This window comes from Rutilus rutilus (genome assembly GCF_951802725.1).
Source record: "Rutilus rutilus genome assembly, chromosome: 24".
In the NCBI taxonomy this organism is placed as follows: domain Eukaryota; kingdom Metazoa; phylum Chordata; class Actinopteri; order Cypriniformes; family Leuciscidae; genus Rutilus; species Rutilus rutilus.
The window spans coordinates 30,516,065-30,538,081 of NC_140228.1; the positions used below are offsets into that span (position 1 = coordinate 30,516,065).

General features: G+C 43.5%; 1 protein-coding gene across 1 annotated transcript in view; it reads right to left on the minus strand.

Annotated features, from left to right (window-relative positions):
* Positions 1-12,885: 12,885 nt before the first annotated feature.
* The window catches only part of tmx3b (thioredoxin related transmembrane protein 3b), a 29,460-nt gene continuing 20,328 nt past the window's right edge, over positions 12,886-22,017 (minus strand). The window contains exons 8-16 of the mRNA XM_084399046.1: positions 21,689-21,766; positions 21,506-21,572; positions 20,996-21,094; positions 20,508-20,565; positions 20,367-20,420; positions 19,072-19,128; positions 18,687-18,816; positions 17,472-17,540; positions 12,886-14,361 (exon numbers count right to left, since the gene is read on the minus strand). Coding sequence (XP_084255172.1) covers positions 14,098-14,361; positions 17,472-17,540; positions 18,687-18,816; positions 19,072-19,128; positions 20,367-20,420; positions 20,508-20,565; positions 20,996-21,094; positions 21,506-21,572; positions 21,689-21,766 — 876 coding nt within the window. The 3' untranslated portion in view covers positions 12,886-14,097. The remainder of the gene's footprint in view (positions 14,362-17,471; positions 17,541-18,686; positions 18,817-19,071; positions 19,129-20,366; positions 20,421-20,507; positions 20,566-20,995; positions 21,095-21,505; positions 21,573-21,688; positions 21,767-22,017) is intronic.

The window sequence follows — 22,017 nt, forward strand, 5'->3', positions numbered from 1 at the left end:
AGTCTAAACCAGCCTGTGCTTTAAACCAAGTCTAAACCAGCCTGTGCTTTAAAACAGCCTGTGCTTTAAACCAGTCTAAACCAGCCTGTGCTTTAAACCAGTCTAAACCAGCCTGTGCTTTAAACCAGTCTAAACCAGCCTGTGCTTTAAACCAGTCTAAACCAGCCTGTGCTTTAAACCAGTCTAAACCAGCCTGTGCTTTAAACCAGTCTAAACCAGCCTGTGCTTTAAACCAGTCTAAACCAGCCTGTGCTTTAAACCAGTCTAAACCAGCCTGTGCTTTAAACCAGTCTAAACCAGCCTGTGCTTTAAACCAGTCTAAACCAGCCTGTGCTTTAAAACAGTCTGTGCTTTAAACCAGTCTAAACCAGCCTGTGCTTTAAACCAGTCTAAACCAGCCTGTGCTTTAAACCAGTCTAAACCAGCCTGTGCTTTAAACCAGTCTAAACCAGCCTGTGCTTTAAACCAGTCTAAACCAGCCTGTGCTTTAAACCAGTCTAAACCATACCTGTGCTTTAAACCAGTCTAAACCAGCCTGTGCTTTAAACCAGTCTAAACCAGCATGTGCTTTAAACCAGTCTAAACCAGCCTGTGCTTTAAACCAAGTCTAAACCAGCCTGTGCTTTAAACCAGTCTGTGCTTTAAACCAAGTCTAATCCAGCCTGTGCTTTAAACCAGTCTAAACCAGCCTGTGCTTTAAACAGTCTCTTCTTGGCTAAACCTGTGCTTTAAACCAGTCTAAACCAGCCTGTGCTTTAAACCAGTCTAAACCAGTCTGTGCTTTAAACCAGTCTAAACCAGTCTGTGCTTTAAACCAGTCTAAACAAGTCTGTGCTTTAAACCAGTCTATGCTTTAAACAAAGTCTAAACCAGTCTGTGCTTTAAACAGTCTCTTCTTGGCTAAACCTGTGCTTTAAACAAGTCTAAACCAGCCTGTGCTTTAAACCAGTCTAAACTAGCCTGTGCTTTAAACCAGTCTATGCTTTAAACAAAGTCTAAACCAGTCTGTGCTTTAAACAGTCTCTTCTTGGCTAAACCTGTGCTTTAAACAAGTCTAAACCAGCCTGTGCTTTAAACCAGTCTAAACCAGCCTGTGCTTTAAACCAGTCTAAACCAGTCTGTGCTTTAAACCAGTCTAAACCAGTCTGTGCTTTAAACCAGTCTAAACCAGTCTGTGCTTTAAACCAGTCTAAACAAGCCTGTGCTTTAAACCAGTCTATGCTTTAAACAAAGTCTAAACCAGTCTGTGCTTTAAACAGTCTCTTCTTGGCTAAACCTGTGCTTTAAACAAGTCTAAACCAGCCTGTGCTTTAAACCAGTCTAAACTAGCCTGTGCTTTAAACCAGTCTAAACCAGCCTGTGCTTTAAACCAGTCTAAACCAGCCTGTGCTTTAAACCAGTCTAAACCAGCCTGTGCTTTAAACCAAGTCTAAACCAGCCTGTGCTTTAAACCAGTCTGTGCATTAAACCAAGTCTAAACCAGCCTGTGCTTTAAACCAGTCTGTGCTTTAAACCAAGTCTAAACCAGCCTGTGCTTTAAACCAGTCTGTGCATTAAACCAAGTCTAAACCAGCCTGTGCTTTAAACCAGTCTAAACCAGCCTGTGCTTTAAACCAGCCTGTGCTTTAAACCAGTCTAAACCAGCCTGTGCTTTAAACCAAGTCTAAACCAGCCTGTGCTTTAAAACAGTCTGTGCTTTAAACCAAGTCTAAACCAGCCTGTGCTTTAAACCAGTCTAAACAAGCCTGTGCTTTAAACCAGTCTATGCTTTAAACAAAGTCTAAACCAGCCTGTGCTTTAAACAGTCTCTTCTTGGCTAAACCTGTGCTTTAAACAAGTCTAAACCAGCCTGTGCTTTAAACCAGTCTGTGCTTTAAACCAAGTCTAAACCAGCCTGTGCTTTAAACCAGTCTATGCTTTAAACAAAGTCTAAACCAGCCGGTGCTTTAAACAGTCTCTTCTTGGCTAAACCTGTGCTTTAAACAAGTCTAAACCAGCCTGTGCTTTAAACCAGTCTGTGCTTTAAACCAAGTCTAAACCAGCCTGTGCTTTAAACCAAGTCTAAACCAGCCTGTGCTTTAAACCAGTCTGTGCATTAAACCAAGTCTAAACCAGCCTGTGCTTTAAACCAGTCTGTGCTTTAAACCAAGTCTAAACCAGCCTGTGCTTTAAACCAAGTCTAATCCAGCCTGTGCTTTAAACCAGTCTAAACCAGCCTGTGCTTTAAACCAGTCTAAACCAGCCTGTGCTTTAAACCAGTCTAAACCAGCCTGTGCTTTAAACCAAGTCTAATCCAGCCTGTGCTTTAAACCAGTCTAAACCAGCCTGTGCTTTAAACCAGTCTAAACCAGCCTGTGCTTTAAACCAGTCTGTGCATTAAACCAAGTCTAAACCAGCCTGTGCTTTAAACCAGTCTGTGCTTTAAACCAAGTCTAAACCAGCCTGTGCTTTAAACCAAGTCTAATCCAGCCTGTGCTTTAAACCAGTCTAAACCAGCCTGTGCTTTAAACCAGTCTAAACCAGCCTGTGCTTTAAACCAAGTCTAAACCAGCCTGTGCTTTAAAACAGCCTGTGCTTTAAACCAGTCTAAACCAGCCTGTGCTTTAAACCAGTCTAAACCAGCCTGTGCTTTAAACCAGTCTAAACCAGCCTGTGCTTTAAACCAGTCTAAACCAGCCTGTGCTTTAAACCAGTCTAAACCAGCCTGTGCTTTAAACCAGTCTAAACCAGCCTGTGCTTTAAAACAGCCTGTGCTTTAAACCAGTCTAAACCAGCCTGTGCTTTAAAACAGCCTGTGCTTTAAACCAGTCTAAACCAGCCTGTGCTTTAAACCAGTCTAAACCAGCCTGTGCTTTAAACCAGTCTAAACCAGCCTGTGCTTTAAACCAGTCTAAACCAGCCTGTGCTTTAAACCAGTCTAAACCAGCCTGTGCTTTAAACCAGTCTAAACCAGCCTGTGCTTTAAACCAGTCTAAACCAGCCTGTGCTTTAAACCAGTCTAAACCAGCCTGTGCTTTAAACCAGTCTAAACCAGCCTGTGCTTTAAACCAGTCTAAACCAGCCTGTGCTTTAAACCAGTCTAAACCAGCCTGTGCTTTAAACCAGTCTAAACAAGCCTGTGCTTTAAACCAGTCTATGCTTTAAACAAAGTCTAAACCAGTCTGTGCTTTAAACAGTCTCTTCTTGGCTAAACCTGTGCTTTAAACCAGTCTAAACCAGCCTGTGCTTTAAACCAGTCTAAACCAGCCTGTGCTTTAAACCAGTCTAAACCAGCCTGTGCTTTAAACAAAGTCTAAACCAGTCTGTGCATTAAACCAGTCTATGCTTTAAACAAAGTCTAAACCAGCCTGTGCTTTAAACAGTCTCTTCTTGGCTAAACCTGTGCTTTAAACAAGTCTAAACCAGCCTGTGCTTTAAACCAGTCTGTGCTTTAAACAGTCTCTTCTTGGCTAAACCTGTCTAAACCAGCCTGTGCTTTAAACCAGTCTGTGCTTTAAACCAGCCTGTGCTTTAAACCATGTCTAAACCAGCCTGTGCTTTAAACCAGTCTGTGCATTAAACCAAGTCTAAACCAGCCTGTGCTTTAAACCAGTCTGTGCTTTAAACCCAGTCTAAACCAGCCTGTGCTTTAAACCAGTCTGTGCATTAAACCAAGTCTAAACCAGCCTGTGCTATAAAACCAGCCTGTGCTATAAAACCAGCTTGTGCTTTAAACCAGTCTAAACCAGCCTGTGCTTTAAACCAGTCTGTGCTTTAAACCAAGTCTAAACCAGCCTGTGCTTTAAACCAGTCTAAACCAGCCTGTGCTTTAAACCAGTCTAAACAAGCCTGTGCTTTAAACCAGTCTATGCTTTAAACAAAGTCTAAACCAGTCTGTGCTTTAAACAGTCTCTTCTTGGCTAAACCTGTGCTTTAAACCAGTCTAAACCAGCCTGTGCTTTAAACCAGTCTAAACCAGCCTGTGCTTTAAACCAGTCTAAACCAGCCTGTGCTTTAAACCAGTCTAAACCAGCCTGTGCTTTAAACCAGTCTAAACCAGCCTGTGCTTTAAACCAGTCTGTGCTTTAAACCAAGTCTAAACCAGCCTGTGCTTTAAACCAGTCTGTGCATTAAACCAAGTCTAAACCAGCCTGTGCTTTAAACCAGTCTAAACCAGCCTGTGCTTTAAACCAGCCTGTGCTTTAAACCAGTCTAAACCAGCCTGTGCTTTAAACCAAGTCTAAACCAGCCTGTGCTTTAAAACAGTCTGTGCTTTAAACCAAGTCTAAACCAGCCTGTGCTTTAAACCAGTCTAAACAAGCCTGTGCTTTAAACCAGTCTATGCTTTAAACAAAGTCTAAACCAGCCTGTGCTTTAAACAGTCTCTTCTTGGCTAAACCTGTGCTTTAAACAAGTCTAAACCAGCCTGTGCTTTAAACCAGTCTGTGCTTTAAACCAAGTCTAAACCAGCCTGTGCTTTAAACCAGTCTATGCTTTAAACAAAGTCTAAACCAGCCTGTGCTTTAAACAGTCTCTTCTTGGCTAAACCTGTGCTTTAAACAAGTCTAAACCAGCCTGTGCTTTAAACCAGTCTGTGCTTTAAACCAAGTCTAAACCAGTCTGTGCTTTAAACCAAGTCTAAACCAGCCTGTGCTTTAAACCAAGTCTAAACCAGCCTGTGCTTTAAACCAGTCTGTGCATTAAACCAAGTCTAAACCAGCCTGTGCTTTAAACCAGTCTGTGCTTTAAACCAAGTCTAAACCAGCCTGTGCTTTAAACCAAGTCTAATCCAGCCTGTGCTTTAAACCAGTCTAAACCAGCCTGTGCTTTAAACCAGTCTAAACCAGCCTGTGCTTTAAACCAGTCTAAACCAGCCTGTGCTTTAAACCAAGTCTAATCCAGCCTGTGCTTTAAACCAGTCTAAACCAGCCTGTGCTTTAAACCAGTCTGTGCTTTAAACCAAGTCTAAACCAGCCTGTGCTTTAAACCAAGTCTAAACCAGCCTGTGCTTTAAACCAGTCTAAACCAGCCTGTGCTTTAAACCAAGTCTAAACCAGCCTGTGCTTTAAACCAGCCTGTGCTTTAAACCAGTCTAAACCAGCCTGTGCTTTAAACCAGTCTAAACCAGCCTGTGCTTTAAACCAGTCTAAACCAGCCTGTGCTTTAAACCAGTCTAAACCAGCCTGTGCTTTAAACCAGTCTAAACCAGCCTGTGCTTTAAACCAGTCTAAACCAGCATGTGCTTTAAACCAGTCTAAACCAGCCTGTGCTTTAAACCAGTCTAAACCAGCCTGTGCTTTAAACCAGTCTAAACCAGCCTGTGCTTTAAACCAGTCTAAACCAGCCTGTGCTTTAAACCAGTCTAAACAAGCCTGTGCTTTAAACCAGTCTATGCTTTAAACAAAGTCTAAACCAGTCTGTGCTTTAAACAGTCTCTTCTTGGCTAAACCTGTGCTTTAAACCAGTCTAAACCAGCCTGTGCTTTAAACCAGTCTAAACCAGCCTGTGCTTTAAACCAGTCTAAACCAGCCTGTGCTTTAAACAAAGTCTAAACCAGTCTGTGCTTTAAACCAGTCTATGCTTTAAACAAAGTCTAAACCAGCCTGTGCTTTAAACAGTCTCTTCTTGGCTAAACCTGTGCTTTAAACAAGTCTAAACCAGCCTGTGCTTTAAACCAGTCTGTGCTTTAAACAGTCTCTTCTTGGCTAAACCTGTCTAAACCAGCCTGTGCTTTAAACCAGTCTGTGCTTTAAACCAGCCTGTGCTTTAAACCACGTCTAAACCAGCCTGTGCTTTAAACCAGTCTGTGCATTAAACCAAGTCTAAACCAGCCTGTGCTTTAAACCAGTCTGTGCTTTAAACCCAGTCTAAACCAGCCTGTGCTTTAAACCAGTCTGTGCATTAAACCAAGTCTAAACCAGCCTGTGCTATAAAACCAGCCTGTGCTATAAAACCAGCTTGTGCTTTAAACCAGTCTAAACCAGCCTGTGCTTTAAACCAGTCTGTGCTTTAAACCAAGTCTAAACCAGCCTGTGCTTTAAACCAGTCTGTGCTTTAAACCAAGTCTAAACCAGCCTGTGCTTTAAACCAGTCTAAACCAGCCTGTGCTTTAAACCAGTCTAAACAAGCCTGTGCTTTAAACCAGTCTATGCTTTAAACAAAGTCTAAACCAGTCTGTGCTTTAAACAGTCTCTTCTTGGCTAAACCTGTGCTTTAAACCAGTCTAAACCAGCCTGTGCTTTAAACCAGTCTAAACCAGCCTGTGCTTTAAACCAGTCTAAACCAGCCTGTGCTTTAAACCAGTCTAAACCAGCCTGTGCTTTAAACCAGTCTAAACAAGCCTGTGCTTTAAACCAGTCTATGCTTTAAACAAAGTCTAAACCAGTCTGTGCTTTAAACTGTCTCTTCTTGGCTAAACCTGTCCTTTAAACCAGTCTAAACCAGCCTGTGCTTTAAACCAGTCTAAACCAGCCTGTGCTTTAAACCAGTCTAAACCAGCCTGTGCTTTAAACCAAGTCTAAACCAGCCTGTGCTTTAAACCAGTCTGTGCATTAAACCAAGTCTAAACCAGCCTGTGCTTTAAACCAGTCTGTGCTTTAAACCAAGTCTAAACCAGCCTGTGCTTTAAACCAGTCTGTGCATTAAACCAAGTCTAAACCAGCCTGTGCTATAAAACCAGCCTGTGCTATAAAACCAGCCTGTGCTTTAAACCAGTCTAAACCAGCCTGTGCTTTAAACCAGTCTGTGCTTTAAACCAAGTCTAAACCAGCCTGTGCTTTAAAACAGTCTGTGCTTTAAACCAAGTCTAAACCAGCCTGTGCTTTAAACCAGTCTAAACAAGCCTGTGCTTTAAACCAGTCTATGCTTTAAACAAAGTCTAAACCAGCCTGTGCTTTAAACAGTCTCTTCTTGGCTAAACCTGTGCTTTAAGCAAGTCTAAACCAGCCTGTGCTTTAAACCAGTCTGTGCTTTAAACCAAGTCTAAACCAGCCTGTGCTTTAAACCAGTCTGTGCATTAAACCAAGTCTAAACCAGCCTGTGCTTTAAACCAGTCTGTGCATTAAACCAAGTCTAAACCAGCCTGTGCTTTAAACCAGTCTGTGCTTTAAACCAAGTCTAAACCAGCCTGTGCTTTAAACCAGTCTGTGCATTAAACCAAGTCTAAACCAGCCTGTGCTTTAAACCAAGTCAAACCCAGCTTGTGCTTTAAACCAGTCTGTGCATTAAACCAAGTCTAAACCAGCCTGTGCTTTACACCAGTCTGTGCATTAAACCAAGTCTAAACCAGCCTGTGCTTTAAACCAGTCTAAACCAGCCTGTGCTATAAAACCAGCCTGTGCTATAAAACCAGTCTGTGCTTTAAACCAAGTCTAAACCAGCCTGTGCTTTAAACCAAGTCTAAGCCAGCCTGTGCTATAAAACCAGTCTAAAACTCTATAAAACAACCATGCTAAAATCCCCTTCATTAAAATTGTCACCCATCTCAATTTATGAATTTGATTAATTCAGTTTTTATTTTATTTATTACCTAACATAATTTTGCTCAGATCACACAGTTCTGCGATGGCTCTGATCGCTATCAGTCATGAAGACACTGATCTGTGGCGACTCCCATGAATAATAATTTAGATCATTAGATCACACTGATCACTCAAGATCTTTCTCTTCTCACCAACAATACATGCTCAAGAAAGAAAGGTTCAGTTTCCAGTCGATGCGCTTCAACACAGGAAGCCCTAAGCCAACCCTAACACAGGAAGCCCTAACCCTAACACAGGAAGCCCTAACCCTAACACAGGAAGCCCTAACCCCAACACAGGAAGCCCTAACCCTAACACAGGAAGCCCTAACCCCAACACAGGAAGCCCTAACCCTAACACTGGAAACCCTAGCCCTAACCCAGGAAGCCCTAACCCCAACCCTAACACTGGAAGCCCTAACCCTAACCCTTTCCATAAGCCTAACCCAACACAGGAAACCTTGACAGTCACAAATAGTGAAATCTCTTTTTAAAAATGTTTTTACATATTGCGTTGCGTTGTGCATAACACGACTGAGTGCGTTGTTGTGTTTGGAGCTCCGTCGAATTAATTCAGAAACCTTGTTTTTCTTCTTTACACTCTTTTACAAACGAACTTTTTCATTTTTATAGCGTGTGAACATATCTGGAATACTATTCTCCTTAAAAAACAATCGGATTGCTCTGATATCGCTACATATATCCAACCTTTCGAACTTCCGCTACTAGCCTTAGCCCGCTAGCATTACACGCGTGGTCGCGCCTATCGATCGACTTATTTACACCCGTATCACTGAAAGCTATAATTCGCCATTATAGCACATCTGCTATAATGGCGAATATAACGGATGTGTGTCTAACGTTACCTTTGAGTGCAGGTGAGGACACCTTCGAGCTGCATTCTGTGCAGTTAGAGCTGGAATCCGTGGAGAAGCAGATCCGCGACCTACTAGAGAGACAGGCCGAGCTACGAGATCGATGTTTCGCGCTTGAAACATCACGCGCCGATGCTCAAAAGTCAGTGGTTAGTAACCTTTTGACTCCGACCTCGTCTACTCCATGTGTTTCTCTGCCCAGGATGCGATCATCCCTGGTTTCATTCACTCCGGCACCGACACAACAACATGGACCCTGGATGATTCCACTGCGGAAGACGCGGGCCAGGACCAGAGCTAGGACCTCTCCGCCCCTCCCGGCCTTCGAGATCTCCACCCAGAACCGCTTCTCCCCTCTACGCGAGACGGAATGCGACGCTGTGATCATCGGCAGTTCCATCGTCCGGCATGTCCGTGCTACCATAGGTAAAGGTAAGGTTCGCACTCACTGCTTTCCTGGTGCTCGTGTTCTCGATGTCGCTGCACAGGTTCCCGGGATTCTGAACGGTGACGAGCCCGTCGGAGCTGTCGTGCTGCACGCGGGAACGAACGACATCAGGCTACGGCAGTCGGAGGTTCTGAAGAAGGACTACAGGAGCCTGATCGAGACGGTACGCAGCACATCGCCTGAAACAACGATCATCGTGTCTGGACCGCTTCCCACCTACCGACTAGGACACGAAAGGTTCAGTAGATTATTTGCTCTAAATGAATGGTTAATGTCATGGTGTAATGAACAGAGACTGCTCTTTGTAAATAATTGGAATCTTTTCTGGGAGCGACCTAGGCTCTTCCGTGCTGATGGCCTTCACCCCAGCAGAATCGGAGCGGCTATTCTGTCGGACAACATCTCCAAGACGCTACACACCATATGACTAGTAAGTCAAAGTCCAAATCACACTCTTTGCTGTCCAAACTTAATTGATATAAGTACCAATGTAGAACATTATATTGAAACTGTGTCTATTCCTCGTTTAGTGAGATCAAATAATAAATCTACTGCAGGATCTAAGAAAAATCTAATTGTGATTAAACCAGAAAATCTCAATATTAGTGAACAAAAACAATTTATAAAGCTAGGTCTTTTAAACATCAGATCGCTTACACCTAAGGCGGTTATTGTAAATGAAATGGTCACAGATAATAGTTTTGATGTACTTTGCCTTACTGAAACCTGGCTTAAACCAAATGATTATTTCGGTCTTAATGAGTCTACTCCTCCTGGATACTGTTACAAGCATGAGCCCCGTCTGATTGGTCGTGGCGGTGGTGTTGCTATAATCTATAAAGATATTCTTACTGTTACTCAGAAAACAGGTCACAGGTTTAATTCGTTTGAAGTACTTGTGCTACATGTTACTCTCTTAGATGTAAGAAAGAAATCCATATTATCTCTAGCCTTGGCTACCGTATATAGACCGCCTGGGCCTTACGCTGATTTCCTAAAAGAGTTTGCAGACTTTCTCTCAGATCTTTTGGTCAATGTCGATAAAGCATTAATTGTTGGAGATTTTAACATACACGTAGATAATTCAAATGATGCTTTAGGGGCTGCGTTTACAGATTTATTAAACTCCTTTGGGGTCAAGCAAAACGTAACTGGTCCCACTCATCGTCTTAATCATACGCTAGATTTAATTATATCACATGGAGCCGATCCAACCGATATAGATATTATACCGCAAAGTGATGAAGTCACTGACCATTACATGGTCACTTGCATACTACGTACCGCTGAAATTTGTCATGTTGCGCCGCGTTATCGACCAGGCAGAACAATCCTTCCAACCACTATAGATAGATTCTCAAATAGCTTACCTGATCTGTCTCAGCTGCTCAGTGAACCCAAACAAACAGATGAACTAGAGGAAATGACTAGCACTATGAGCACCATTTTCTCTAGTACATTAGACATCGTTGCACCAATTAGATTAAAAAAGGTTAGAGAGAAAACTAAAGCACCATGGTACAACAGTGTTACGCATGTTCTAAAGAGAGAAACTCGTAATTTAGAGCGTAAATGGAAACAAACTAATCTAGAGGTCTTTAGAATCGCATGGAAAGACAGTATGTCACGTTATAAAAAGGCCCTAAAAGCAGCCAGGGCTGAGCATCTCCGCAAACTAATAGAAAACAACCAAAACAATCCAAGGTTTTTATTTAACACCGTCGCTAGACTAACAAATAAACAGACGTTACCGGAGCAAAATATTCTGTCACAGTGTAGTAGTAATGATTTTATGAATTTCTTCACTGAGAAAATAGAAAGCATCAGAAACACAATTGTAAATGTACAATCTTTAATGGTGTCTTATGATTCAGCCTCAATTATCACCCCGCAAGAACAATTACAGCGCTTTGCAACTATAGGACAGGAAGAGTTAAATAAACTTATCATTGCATCTAAACCAACAACGTGTTTATTAGATCCAATACCAACTAAACTACTGAAACAAGTGTTACCTGTAGTGGAAGAGCCTCTTCTCAATATTATTAACTCGTCTTTATCCTTAGGTCATGTTCCAAGAATATTCAAGTTGGCAGTTATAAAACCTCTTATTAAGAAACCACAATTAGATCATAATAACCTAGCAAATTACAGACCCATTTCAAATCTTCCATTTATGTCTAAAATACTAGAAAAAGTGGTGTCCGCTCAACTGTGCTCTTTCTTGCAAGAAAATGATATCTATGAAAAGTTTCAGTCAGGATTCAGGCCGCACCATAGCACTGAAACTGCGCTTGTTAAAATTACAAATGATTTACTTCTAGCTTCTGACCAAGGCTGTATCTCAATACTAGTTTTACTTGATCTTAGTGCTGCGTTCGATACTATAGATCACACAATACTCTTAGACCGACTACAAAACTACACTGGTGTTCAGGGACAGGCATTAAACTGGTTTAGATCGTACTTATCAGACCGTTACCATTTTGTCTGCGTAAATGGGGAAAAATCGAAGATAACGTCAGTAAACTACGGTGTACCGCAAGGATCTGTGTTAGGCCCTCTGCTATTCTCAATATATATGCTGCCACTTGGTAATATTATAAGAAAACATGGAATTAATTTCCACTGTTATGCTGATGACACTCAATTATATATTTCATCACGACCAGATGAAAACGCTAAATTATCTAAATTAACAGAGTGTGTTAAAGATATAAAATACTGGATGACATGTAATTTTCTGCTATTAAATTCAGATAAAACGGAGGTATTACTTATTAGTCCAAAAAACTGCCCACAAAACCTCTTACAATACAACTTTAATTTAGAAGGGTGTCCTGTTACTTTATCCTCTACAGTAAAAGACCTGGGTGTTATATTAGACCGCAACTTGTCTTTTGAAAATCATATTTCATATGTTACAAGAACAGCCTTTTTCCACCTTAGAAACATTGCTAAGCTACGTAACATGCTATCTGTTTCTGATGCAGAAAAGTTAGTTCATGCATTCATGACCTCGAGACTAGATTACTGTAATGCTTTATTAGCTGGTTGTCCTGCATCCTCAATAAACAAGCTACAGTTAGTCCAAAATGCCGCCGCTAGAGTTCTTACTAGATCAAGAAAATACGATCATATAACACCAATTCTGTCGTCTCTACATTGGTTACCTATAAAGTTCCGTATCAATTACAAAGTATTGCTACTGACCTATAAAGCCCTAAATGGTTTAGCTCCCGTGTATTTAACGGAACTTCTATCGCCCTACAATCCATCGCGCTGTTTAAGATCACTAAATTCGAGGCTTCTGGTCATTCCTAGGATATCTAAGTCCACTAAAGGAGGGAGAGCTTTTTCACATTTAGCTCCTAAACTGTGGAATGGCCTTCCTGATATTGTTCGAGGCTCAGACTCGCTGTCCCAGTTTAAAACTAGATTAAAGACGCATCTCTTCAGCCAGGCATTCACATAATACTTACATTTTATACTACAGTTGAGACGACTCGACGCGGGCGATGTTTATGCCCTAAATCAATACATGATTAACTAACTGTATTTCTCTATGTACATTTCTGAAATGCACTTTCTGTAAAGCTGCTTTGAAACAATATGTATTGTGAAAAGCGCTATACAAATAAATTTGAATTGAATTGAATTTGAATATTGGAAATCAATATTAATATTGGATATAATTGTAACACTAGGAAGACTAAGCCGGCGTGTTGTAAATGTCATTTTAATTGAAAGCTGGTTTTACTGTGATTACATAAGTATGTTTGGAGGAAACGGTCAGTCTGGGTTTAGACATATTTGTGCTTAAATCTACAATAATCTGAGCAGATTCTGTCATAACTTCACATCCGTGAACAAAACCCTGAATCAGATGCTGTTTATTTACCATGATTTACCATGATATCTGGACCTGATATTAAATCAAAAACAGTAGTGTACTATTATATTTCATAACCCTATCAAACAGACACAGTTCTCACTTTCAGCTAATTATACTGTAACTGCATACAAAAAGTCTACTTTATCATGAGGGAAGAACACAGGAGATGTAGAGACAAAGAAACATTTAATGAACAGATCACAAACAGTAAGACTGACCTGTCAAAATATGAGAACCATAAAGAGGCAATGAAGGGAATGTGAAGGGAAAGTTAGCAGACATTATTTCATTACTAAAGGCTGATGCTTCATGTTCAGCATCCACACACACACAAGAGCGTTCTTGTGCAACGACAGCTTTGGCTCAAACTGCAAACAACACCTTGTAAAAGTGTGTGTGTGAGAGATCAGCGGCCTGACTCACACACACTTACTCACACACACACTTACTCACTCCTTCTCTCTCTCTCACACACACACACACACACACACACACACACACACACACACACACACACCTTGTAACAGCAGCTCCACTCCATCCGTCTCCTTGCACTGTATGTTGTGTCACACACACACTTTCACAACGGTCAGAAGATCTGCTTGAGTTTTGGGAATCTGGAAAAAGTCTTCACTTTTCATGAATGCAATAAAGTTTGAGAGTAAATGTTGGTAATCTCCTCTAGAACCGCTGACATATGAAGCCTTCTCTATCTATAAACACAGACGGACACGGCTATAATGTAGAGTAGCACCTTACAGAAGGACAGCCACGAGGGACTCGCTCCAAAGCTCATCTAATCTGTTCAGTGCATGCGATCGACTGAGAAATAAACTCTTACCAAGTCCATCGCCACTAGATTATTCCCAAGTGTGAACCCTTCCTACATCCAGTCCGATGAGCTCAGGAGAAGCACTGATGTGTGCTCGTTATTTCTGAAAATGCCAATTAACCTCATGTAAGACAATCCTCTGTAGATAAAGTCTTTGATACAACAATAACTGCACTTTCTCATTCAAAAACAACAACAAAACAAAGTGTGTCCATTAAGATATCAATCGCTTTCGCATGTTTCAGCCGCTGGAGGAGTTACAGTGATGTAGATCACGCATCATAAGGGCACATTACAATCATGATTATTGATAAGCAGAAAGGACTACCGTCACGTAACTTTAAAACAGTGTTTGTTTCGGTCCATGTGTGTTCTGTAAATCATAGGTGGAGCTCCGCTGCTCGTCTCGAATCTTTCAATTTGATGAACAATTTGGGAAGTTATGAAAATAAAGAAATGGGATAGTGAAAATAATCCCATGAAAACCTGAGGAAACTCTAGGCCATGGTTTCCTCTTGCGAGGCGTTCGCTCTCGTTTCTCCACCTTCGTTAATCAACCTTTTTTTCACTTGGATTCTTGTGTTGAACCGGTTCTCCGGGGTCTTCTGTGTTCGGTGTTCCCTCGGTGAGTCTCTGCTCCTCCTCCTCCTCCTCCTCCTCCTCCTCTTCATCAGTGAGGGCTTCTCTCTTCATCACGTCCTCGGACCCGTCGTCAGACTCGGCTGTGCAGATGCCGTAACACATCAGGCTGATGACACCCAGAGGAAGGCCGAAGAGGAAGCAGCCGAGCAGCGGAGAACTGCGGAACACGGACTGAGCAGAGAGCGAGACGTTTAATGGGCTATTTATTTAAAAAATAAAAACAACATTAACTTTTCACATTAAAGATGTTTCCAGGAAGAAAAAAAATAATAATAAAAAATCAATAATTCCATTACACAGTTACACTTAAATATACATTTTCAAACATCCGTCAATAAACATCACATTTATTCCCCATTTGAATTTAAACATTTCCATGTCATTGACCAGTTTCTAGAGAGTAAATTCTATTTTAATACGAGATTTTAGTAAACCCTTTAAAATGGACACATCAGTTGAGAGACAGTGAGAAATCATCCTCCACTCAAGCTATTAAACTGAAACACCTCTAGAAAGAACCAAACTCGACAAAACCTACATTGAATTGAAGATAGAAACGTCTCGGTTACTTGCGTAAGCTCGGTTCCCTGAGATAACTGGAACAAGTATTGTGTCTTTGCGAGACGCTATGGGGAAAACTCCTTTTTCTCTGCATTCTGAAGCCTTTAATTCAACAGCCCAGTGCCACTGCACAGCCATTACAGAGGCGACCTGAACGCACTCATTGGCTGCTCAGTGGGAACTGCACGAACCAATTGCGAGGCAGCATGTCTGCGCGAACCAATCGTGGCGGATCCAGCGAGTGAGCACAGCTCACGCATTAAAGCAGCTCATTTCGCCAGACGTGAAGCGCCATAGCATGGCCGTCAACACAATACTCGTTCCCGTCATCTCAGGGAACCGAGGTTACGCGAGAAACCGAGACATGAGGATTTGAGCCTGCAGTGCAGGTCGCCGCACAGATAACCTAACCTAACCCTAACCCTAACCAATAGACACGCCACTGGACCACGCCTCAGGTGGAGTGAGCTCTGACGCCGATGGGGCATTGAAGGCCCACCGAAGCGTAGGCCAACGCAATAGCGTCCACTACCCAACGGGATAGTCTCTGCTTTGTGACCGGAAGCCCTATAGTCCGGCCACCGAAGCATACGAAGAGCTGCTCTGACTGCCTAAATCAGCAGAGCGCTGAATGAATACTCTTAAGTCCGAACAGGGCAGAGTAAGTGAGGTTGACGCTCATCTTCTGAATCGGGAAGAGCAGACAGCGTAATCACTTGTGCACTGAACAGAGTAGAAAACACTTTGGGCACATAGCCATGCCTTGGCTTGAGGACGACCTCATAGTCGTTAGGACCAAACTCAAGGCAAGAAGCGCTGACGGAGAGCACTTACAGGTCACCCACTCGCTTGACCGATGCTCATGCTATGCTAGCAGTAGTGCGGTCTGAAGCGAAAGAGTCCGGACCTCAGCTGACTGTAGCGGCTCGAGCCCTGAGGACTGTGGATAGGTCCCACAGGGTGTGGTAAGAGGCCGAGGAGGGTTGAGCCTTCTTGCCCCTTTCAGGAAGCGGACGGCCAGGTTGCTTCTACCCAGAGACCGGCCTGCCACAGGAGAGTGGTGCGCTGCTATGGCCTCCACATAGACTGAGCGTGGAGGGGGTGCGACCCAGAGGGAGAGTACCAGAGGTACTTCGCATGATAAAGGGGGCCTGGTTCTGGACTGAACACCAGTCAGAGAAGACGGACCACTTAAGAGCGTAGACACGTCTCATGGATGGAGCTCTAGTCTCTGAGAGAGTACTCAGGACTCTCGCTGGCAGGTCTGTAAGTTCCCGTTGAGGGGCCATGTGTAGAAGGCCCACATCTTGGGTAGGGATGCCAGATTGTCCCGTTCGCCTGGGAAAGGAGGTCTTTCCTCCGGGGAATTGGCCACAGGGCTGCGATCTGCTGAATCAACTCGGGGAAGCACGGTTGGGTCCGCCAGAGAAGGGTCACCAGAAGGACAGCCTGTCTTCCCTGATCCGTCTGATGACCTGAGGGAGGGGAGTGATCGAGGGGAAGGCGTAAAGGGGGAAGGCTTGGCCATTCGTGGGCCAGCGCATCCATGTTCTTTGAGAAGAATATTGGGCAGTGAGAGTTGTCTCCGGAGAAGGAGAGGTCGCCCTCTGCCTTGCCGAAGCTGCTCCAGATTGTATGAACCGTCTGGCGATGGAGGGACCATTCCCCTGGGAACACATTATCCCGGAACAGCATGTCTGCTCCCTGCCTCAGTCTCCCCACTGTGCCCATGATTGAAGGTGTCGGTCTAGTCTGTACAGACTCAACCTCAGTCCACCATGGTGGTTTATGTAGGACACTACTGCCAAGTTGTCTGATCGAACTAAGACATGGTGTCCTATTAGGTCTGGTAGGAAGGTTTTGAGGCCCAGATAAACCGCCATTATTTCGAGGCAGTTGATACGCAGCCGCTTTTCCGTGCTCGAACAGGAGCCGTAAGTTGGTCTGCCTTCGCACAGAGCTCCCCAACCTGTGTTTGAGGCGTCCGTGGAGACCACCTTTCTCCTCCAGACCAACCCCATGCTTACTTCAATCTAGTAACGATTAGGGTCCTTCCAAGGGGCCAGGGCCCTGATGCAGACGTAGAGGCGACCGCCATGAGTGAGCTGGGGCCTGGGGTTTCAACCAGAACTGCAGGGCGCGCATGTGTAGCAGACCCAGCAGAAGTACTGGCGATGCAGAGGCCATGAGGCCTAGTCTGAATGGTAGGACTGTATTACGGTATGCCACCCTTTTGAACGCGAATCTCAAAGAGGTTTGTGATGGGGGACTATTTGCATATAAAAGTATGCATATTTTGGATCCACTGAGAAAAAAACAATCCCCTGGTTGTACTTGCGAGAGGATTTGTTCAATGTTAGCATCTTGAACGGCCGTCTCATGAGGGTGGGGTTCAGTCTGAGGTCTGGGATGGGCCCCATTCTTCTTGGGAACGAGGAAGAAGAGGCTGTAGAAGCCTGACTCGCTGTGGGGAGGAGGAACGGTCTCTACAGCTCCTTTCGCCAGTAAAATCATTACTTGGACGCGGACGACGTGAGCTCGTTTAGCACCCATTCTGACAGGCCGGGGATGGCTTTCTAGGCCTTGGCAGGTACAAGATTTCAATCAGTAACATTAACTCCTTCAACTGTCATTCAGCGTAAAGAATATAAATCATATTTTAATTAACAGTTCAATTAAACTTCTCCATGAATTAAGTTCGTTTCTTAACCTCGACTCACCATTATTGTGGATCGGGCATCAAACGCCACACGCTTGATCCTCTGGAATATTCCATCTCCTCCATAAGCCTGTTGGGAATTTGATGCAGGATGTTAATCATTTGGAATTGGATGAATTTAACTCGTCTCATTTAATTAACACTTTGCAACAGGGTCATTCCGTGTCAACTCAACCAGAGGTCACCGGCTCAAATTTATTTGTTAATATTTTTTCTGTAGAAAGACAACCATAAATAGTGAATAAATCCAAATATTAAATGTCACAGATGCATATTTACTAAGAAATCCACTATTTTGTAGAGGAGGGTCAAAATAACAAATTTCATTTGATATATGGAGCCAAATTACAGGAGAATAAAAATTACTTTATGTCAGCTTCATTATTTATCTATCAGCGGATCCATCTATCAGTGGATATATTAGAGATCAGCTGATAGAGGCTGATGTCAAACGCTCCTGTGTGTATCTGTGTAAGCGCTCGGTGAAGAACGTCAAAGATGTCATTGCTGATCATTGTAGCCAATCACAGACATATACCGTATGTTGAGCATGTTAACAATGGCCAATCAGAGGTGTTTAAACATCCAGTGCTCAAAATGCTAGAGGGAAATACTGGTATCATCCCATTTTTTTTTATTTAAGTACCGACTTGGTAGCGAAGTCAGTTCTTTTGACAACACTAATCAGCTGTAATAACAGGCATGCAAACTTGAGGCAAAAAAACAGAAGAAGTGCCTTTTCCCCTTTTTGAACGCTCACCGCTGGCATATAATGATACAAAGATTGCTAAAGTAAATAGATTTCACTAATAGATCAACCAATCTCTGTGTGAAAATAAAATCATGATGCTGATCAGTCATGAAAATCATGACCCCTCACATTCTAAGGTGTGACCAATCATGACCAACCCCTTTCTAAGGTCATTTTTACACCTCTGTAATTTGGCTCCAAATCTCAGGTGAAAACTGTCATTATGACCCCGTCGACATAATAGTGGACTACTCCGTAAATATACATCTGTTGACATTTAATATTTTGGTTTTCATCACTATTTATGCTAGTCTTTCAACAGAAAATTAACAAAATAAAAAAATTGGAGTTTGTTACCATTATTAAACTATATTGGTTAAACTAATAATGAAAACTACTTCTAAAGCATGTATTGATCTGAGTTGATGTTAGCTGCGAGCGAGAGAGTGAGAATGAGCCGTTCACCGGAGCGCTGCCGTCCAGAACACTGGTGAAGAACATCAGCATCTGCTCCAGACTCTCCACCGGCTCCTCCGGCACGAAGTACTGCTCGTTCGAGGTGTTGAGGATGAGGAGGCTGGGAACTGGCACCTCACTGCAGACACACAAGATGAAGAGATTACAGTATATACACCTCACTGCAGACACACTAGATGAAGAGATTACAGTATATACACCTCACTGCAGACACACTAGATGAAGAGCGTGAGTGCTGACATTACAGTATATACGGTTTATCACATGCAAAATATGTTATCTGTCACATAACCATCTTCCCCTCACACTTGTGCACCTTCAGTAAATCAGGAAGATGAGTGAATCTGTGCCGTCATCTGATCCAGACACTCACCTCATGATCAGGCTGTTGATGTAGTCATTACCGTCCATGTGGCCAAACTGGAAATCTCTGGAACGCAGGAAGACAGACAGCATGAGAAAATAATATGGTGAAACTTTGAAAATGTGCAGTATTTGTGCTCCACATGTGGAAAATCATGTGTTTTTCTGTCAGGGGTCGTTTTCTCATCAGATTGACAGTAACATGTTATCTCAATATAGGCCCTGAACCGAGGCCCTGAACCGAGGCCCTGAACCGAGGCCCTGAACCGAGGATCTGAAACGAGGATCTGAAACGAGGATCTGAAACGAGGATCTGAACCGAGGATCTGAAACGAGGCCCTGAAACGAGGATCTGAAACGAGGCCCTGAACCGAGGCCCTGAAACGAGGATCTGAACCGAGGCCCTGAAACGAGGATCTGAAACGAGGCCCTGAACCGAGGATCTGAAACGAGGATCTGAACCGAGGCCCTGAACCGAGGATCTGAAACGAGCATCTGAACCGAGGATCTGAACCGAGGATCTGAACCGAGGCCCTGAACCGAGGATCTGAAACGAGCATCTGAACCGAGGATCTGAACCGAGGATCTGAAACGAGGCCCTGAAACGAGGCCCTGAAACGAGGCCCTGAACCGAGGATCTGAACCGAGGCCCTGAAACGAGGATCTGAACCGAGGATCTGAACCGAGGCCCTGAAACGAGGCCCTGAAACGAGGATCTGAACCGAGGCCCTGAACCGAGGCCCTGAACCGAGGATCTGAAACGAGCATCTGAAACGAGCATCTGAACTGAGGATCTGAAACGAGGATCTGAAACGAGGATCTGAACCGAGGCCCTGAAACGAGGCCCTGAAACGAGGCCCTGAAACGAGGATCTGAACCGAGGCCCTGAAACGAGGCCCTGAAACGAGGATCTGAAACGAGGATCTGAACCGAGGATCTGAACCGAGCATCTGAACCGAGGATCTGAACCGAAGATCTGAACCGAGGCCCTGAAACGAGGATCTGAAACGAGGCCCTGAAACGAGGATCTGAACCGAGGATCTGAACCGAGGCCCTGAAACGAGGATCTGAACCGAGGCCCTGAACCGAGGATCTGAAAAGAGGATCTGAACCGAGGCCCTGAACCGAGGATCTGAACCGAGAATCTGAACCGAGGCCCTGAAACGAGGCCCTGAACCGAGGCCCTGAACCGAGGCCCTGAAACGAGGATCTGAAACGAGGATCTGAACCGAGGCCCTGAACCGAGGCCCTGAACCGAGGCCCTGGGCTGGTTTTGGTCAGACAGAGAGTTTCTGAGTCTCTCACCTGTTGAACTGATCCCTGTGCTCCGCAGCCACTCTCTGGATCAGACCTTTTAACCTGAAATACAGGGAATCAATTCTATAGTCAATTCTTCAAGCACTAAAGAAAAGGTCAGACATCGCTTCACTCCGAGCCCGTCTGTACCTGATGCTTTTCTCTGTCGGATCCTTCTCGTCAGTAACGGCAATCGCTACCAATTTACCTGTCGCACAGAACAGAAAGAAAGGAAACAATAGTCATATTTTCTTGACCAAAACAAAACCGGCTCTTGTTGACCAACTTTCACTAATTTACATTCATCAAGGAGATAATATAAGGTTACTCTTAAAGCGAGCTTTCTATCCAACATATGCTCTTCTAACCCTAATGCTTATCAGGGCATAGGGGTGGTGTGGCGCAATGGATAAGACACATGCCTTTGGTGTGAGAGACCCGGGTTCGAATCCACTGTGAGACACCAATGTGTCCCTGAGCAAGACACTTAACCCCTAGTTGCTCCAGAGGCGTGCGACCTCTGACATATATAGCAATTGTAAGTCGCTTTGGATAAAAGCGTCAGCTAAATGAATAAATGTAAAATGTAAATGTTATCAACACTTGAGTTAAAGCTCATGTGTGTCGCGGTTACTCACCGGTTTCTCCCAGCTCGTACAGAGTGAAGCCATCGATCGGCAGATAACTCTGGAAACGCTCGCGATTTACCCAGGATGACAAGCTGCCATCTTCATACTCTGAAACACAACATGAATCTGCTGTTATTATGCTGACACGAAGAATCTGTGAAAACAGCTCTGCCTAACGATGCTGACTTTCCACAGGCTGAACAAACGCCGGCATTAAGTTTGAGTGAAAGTCTCGCGCTCCGCTTCGAAACGGCACTAAAGGCCCATTCACACCAAGAGCGATAACTATAAAGATAAATATATTAACGTCCACACCAGCGGACGATACCGTTCTGTTTATTCTAAGCGCGTGTCTGTCTCAGCTAGTAGAGCATAGAAAGGGTTACTGGGAAACTAACTAGTAGTAAATAGAGGAGAAGAGATGAACGGTTCACGAGCCGCTACAGCGATCGGTCAGTCGTCACACATTAAAGACTTGCATAAACAAAACCAGACGATGGTTTAGTTTTCTTCACTTACCATCATACGTGAAATAGCTTCCATCTTTGAAGACGACCACTGAAGGCAATTCAGGCAGAGTCACGGACTGCAGAAAAAGAAGACATTTATAGAGTTTTCATGTGACGAGTGTTCAAACAAACAGACATGGATATATGAATTATGAAAGTACGAGCAGCAGAATCTGAAAATGATTCGCTTCACCTCTGTTAAGGCATCTTCAGATGCAGAGAAGAAATATGTGTAGACAATGAGCTCAGCCGCCACCTCGATGTATTTCTCCTGAAATCACAACATTGAGAGAGAGAGAGAGAGAGAGAGAGAGAGAGAGATTCAGCACACTTATATTTGACCAGGAACACTATTAATTACAATTAATTAAAAAAGTATTCAGATTCCTAGTTTATGTTGCCAAAAAATGCTTAATATATTTTTTGCCCAGCTGAATTATAGCCACCTCAGATCAAGCTCAATCTCTTCCTCTTTACTACTAGTTACAGCACCAAAAAAACATGAATGAACATCAGAACGAA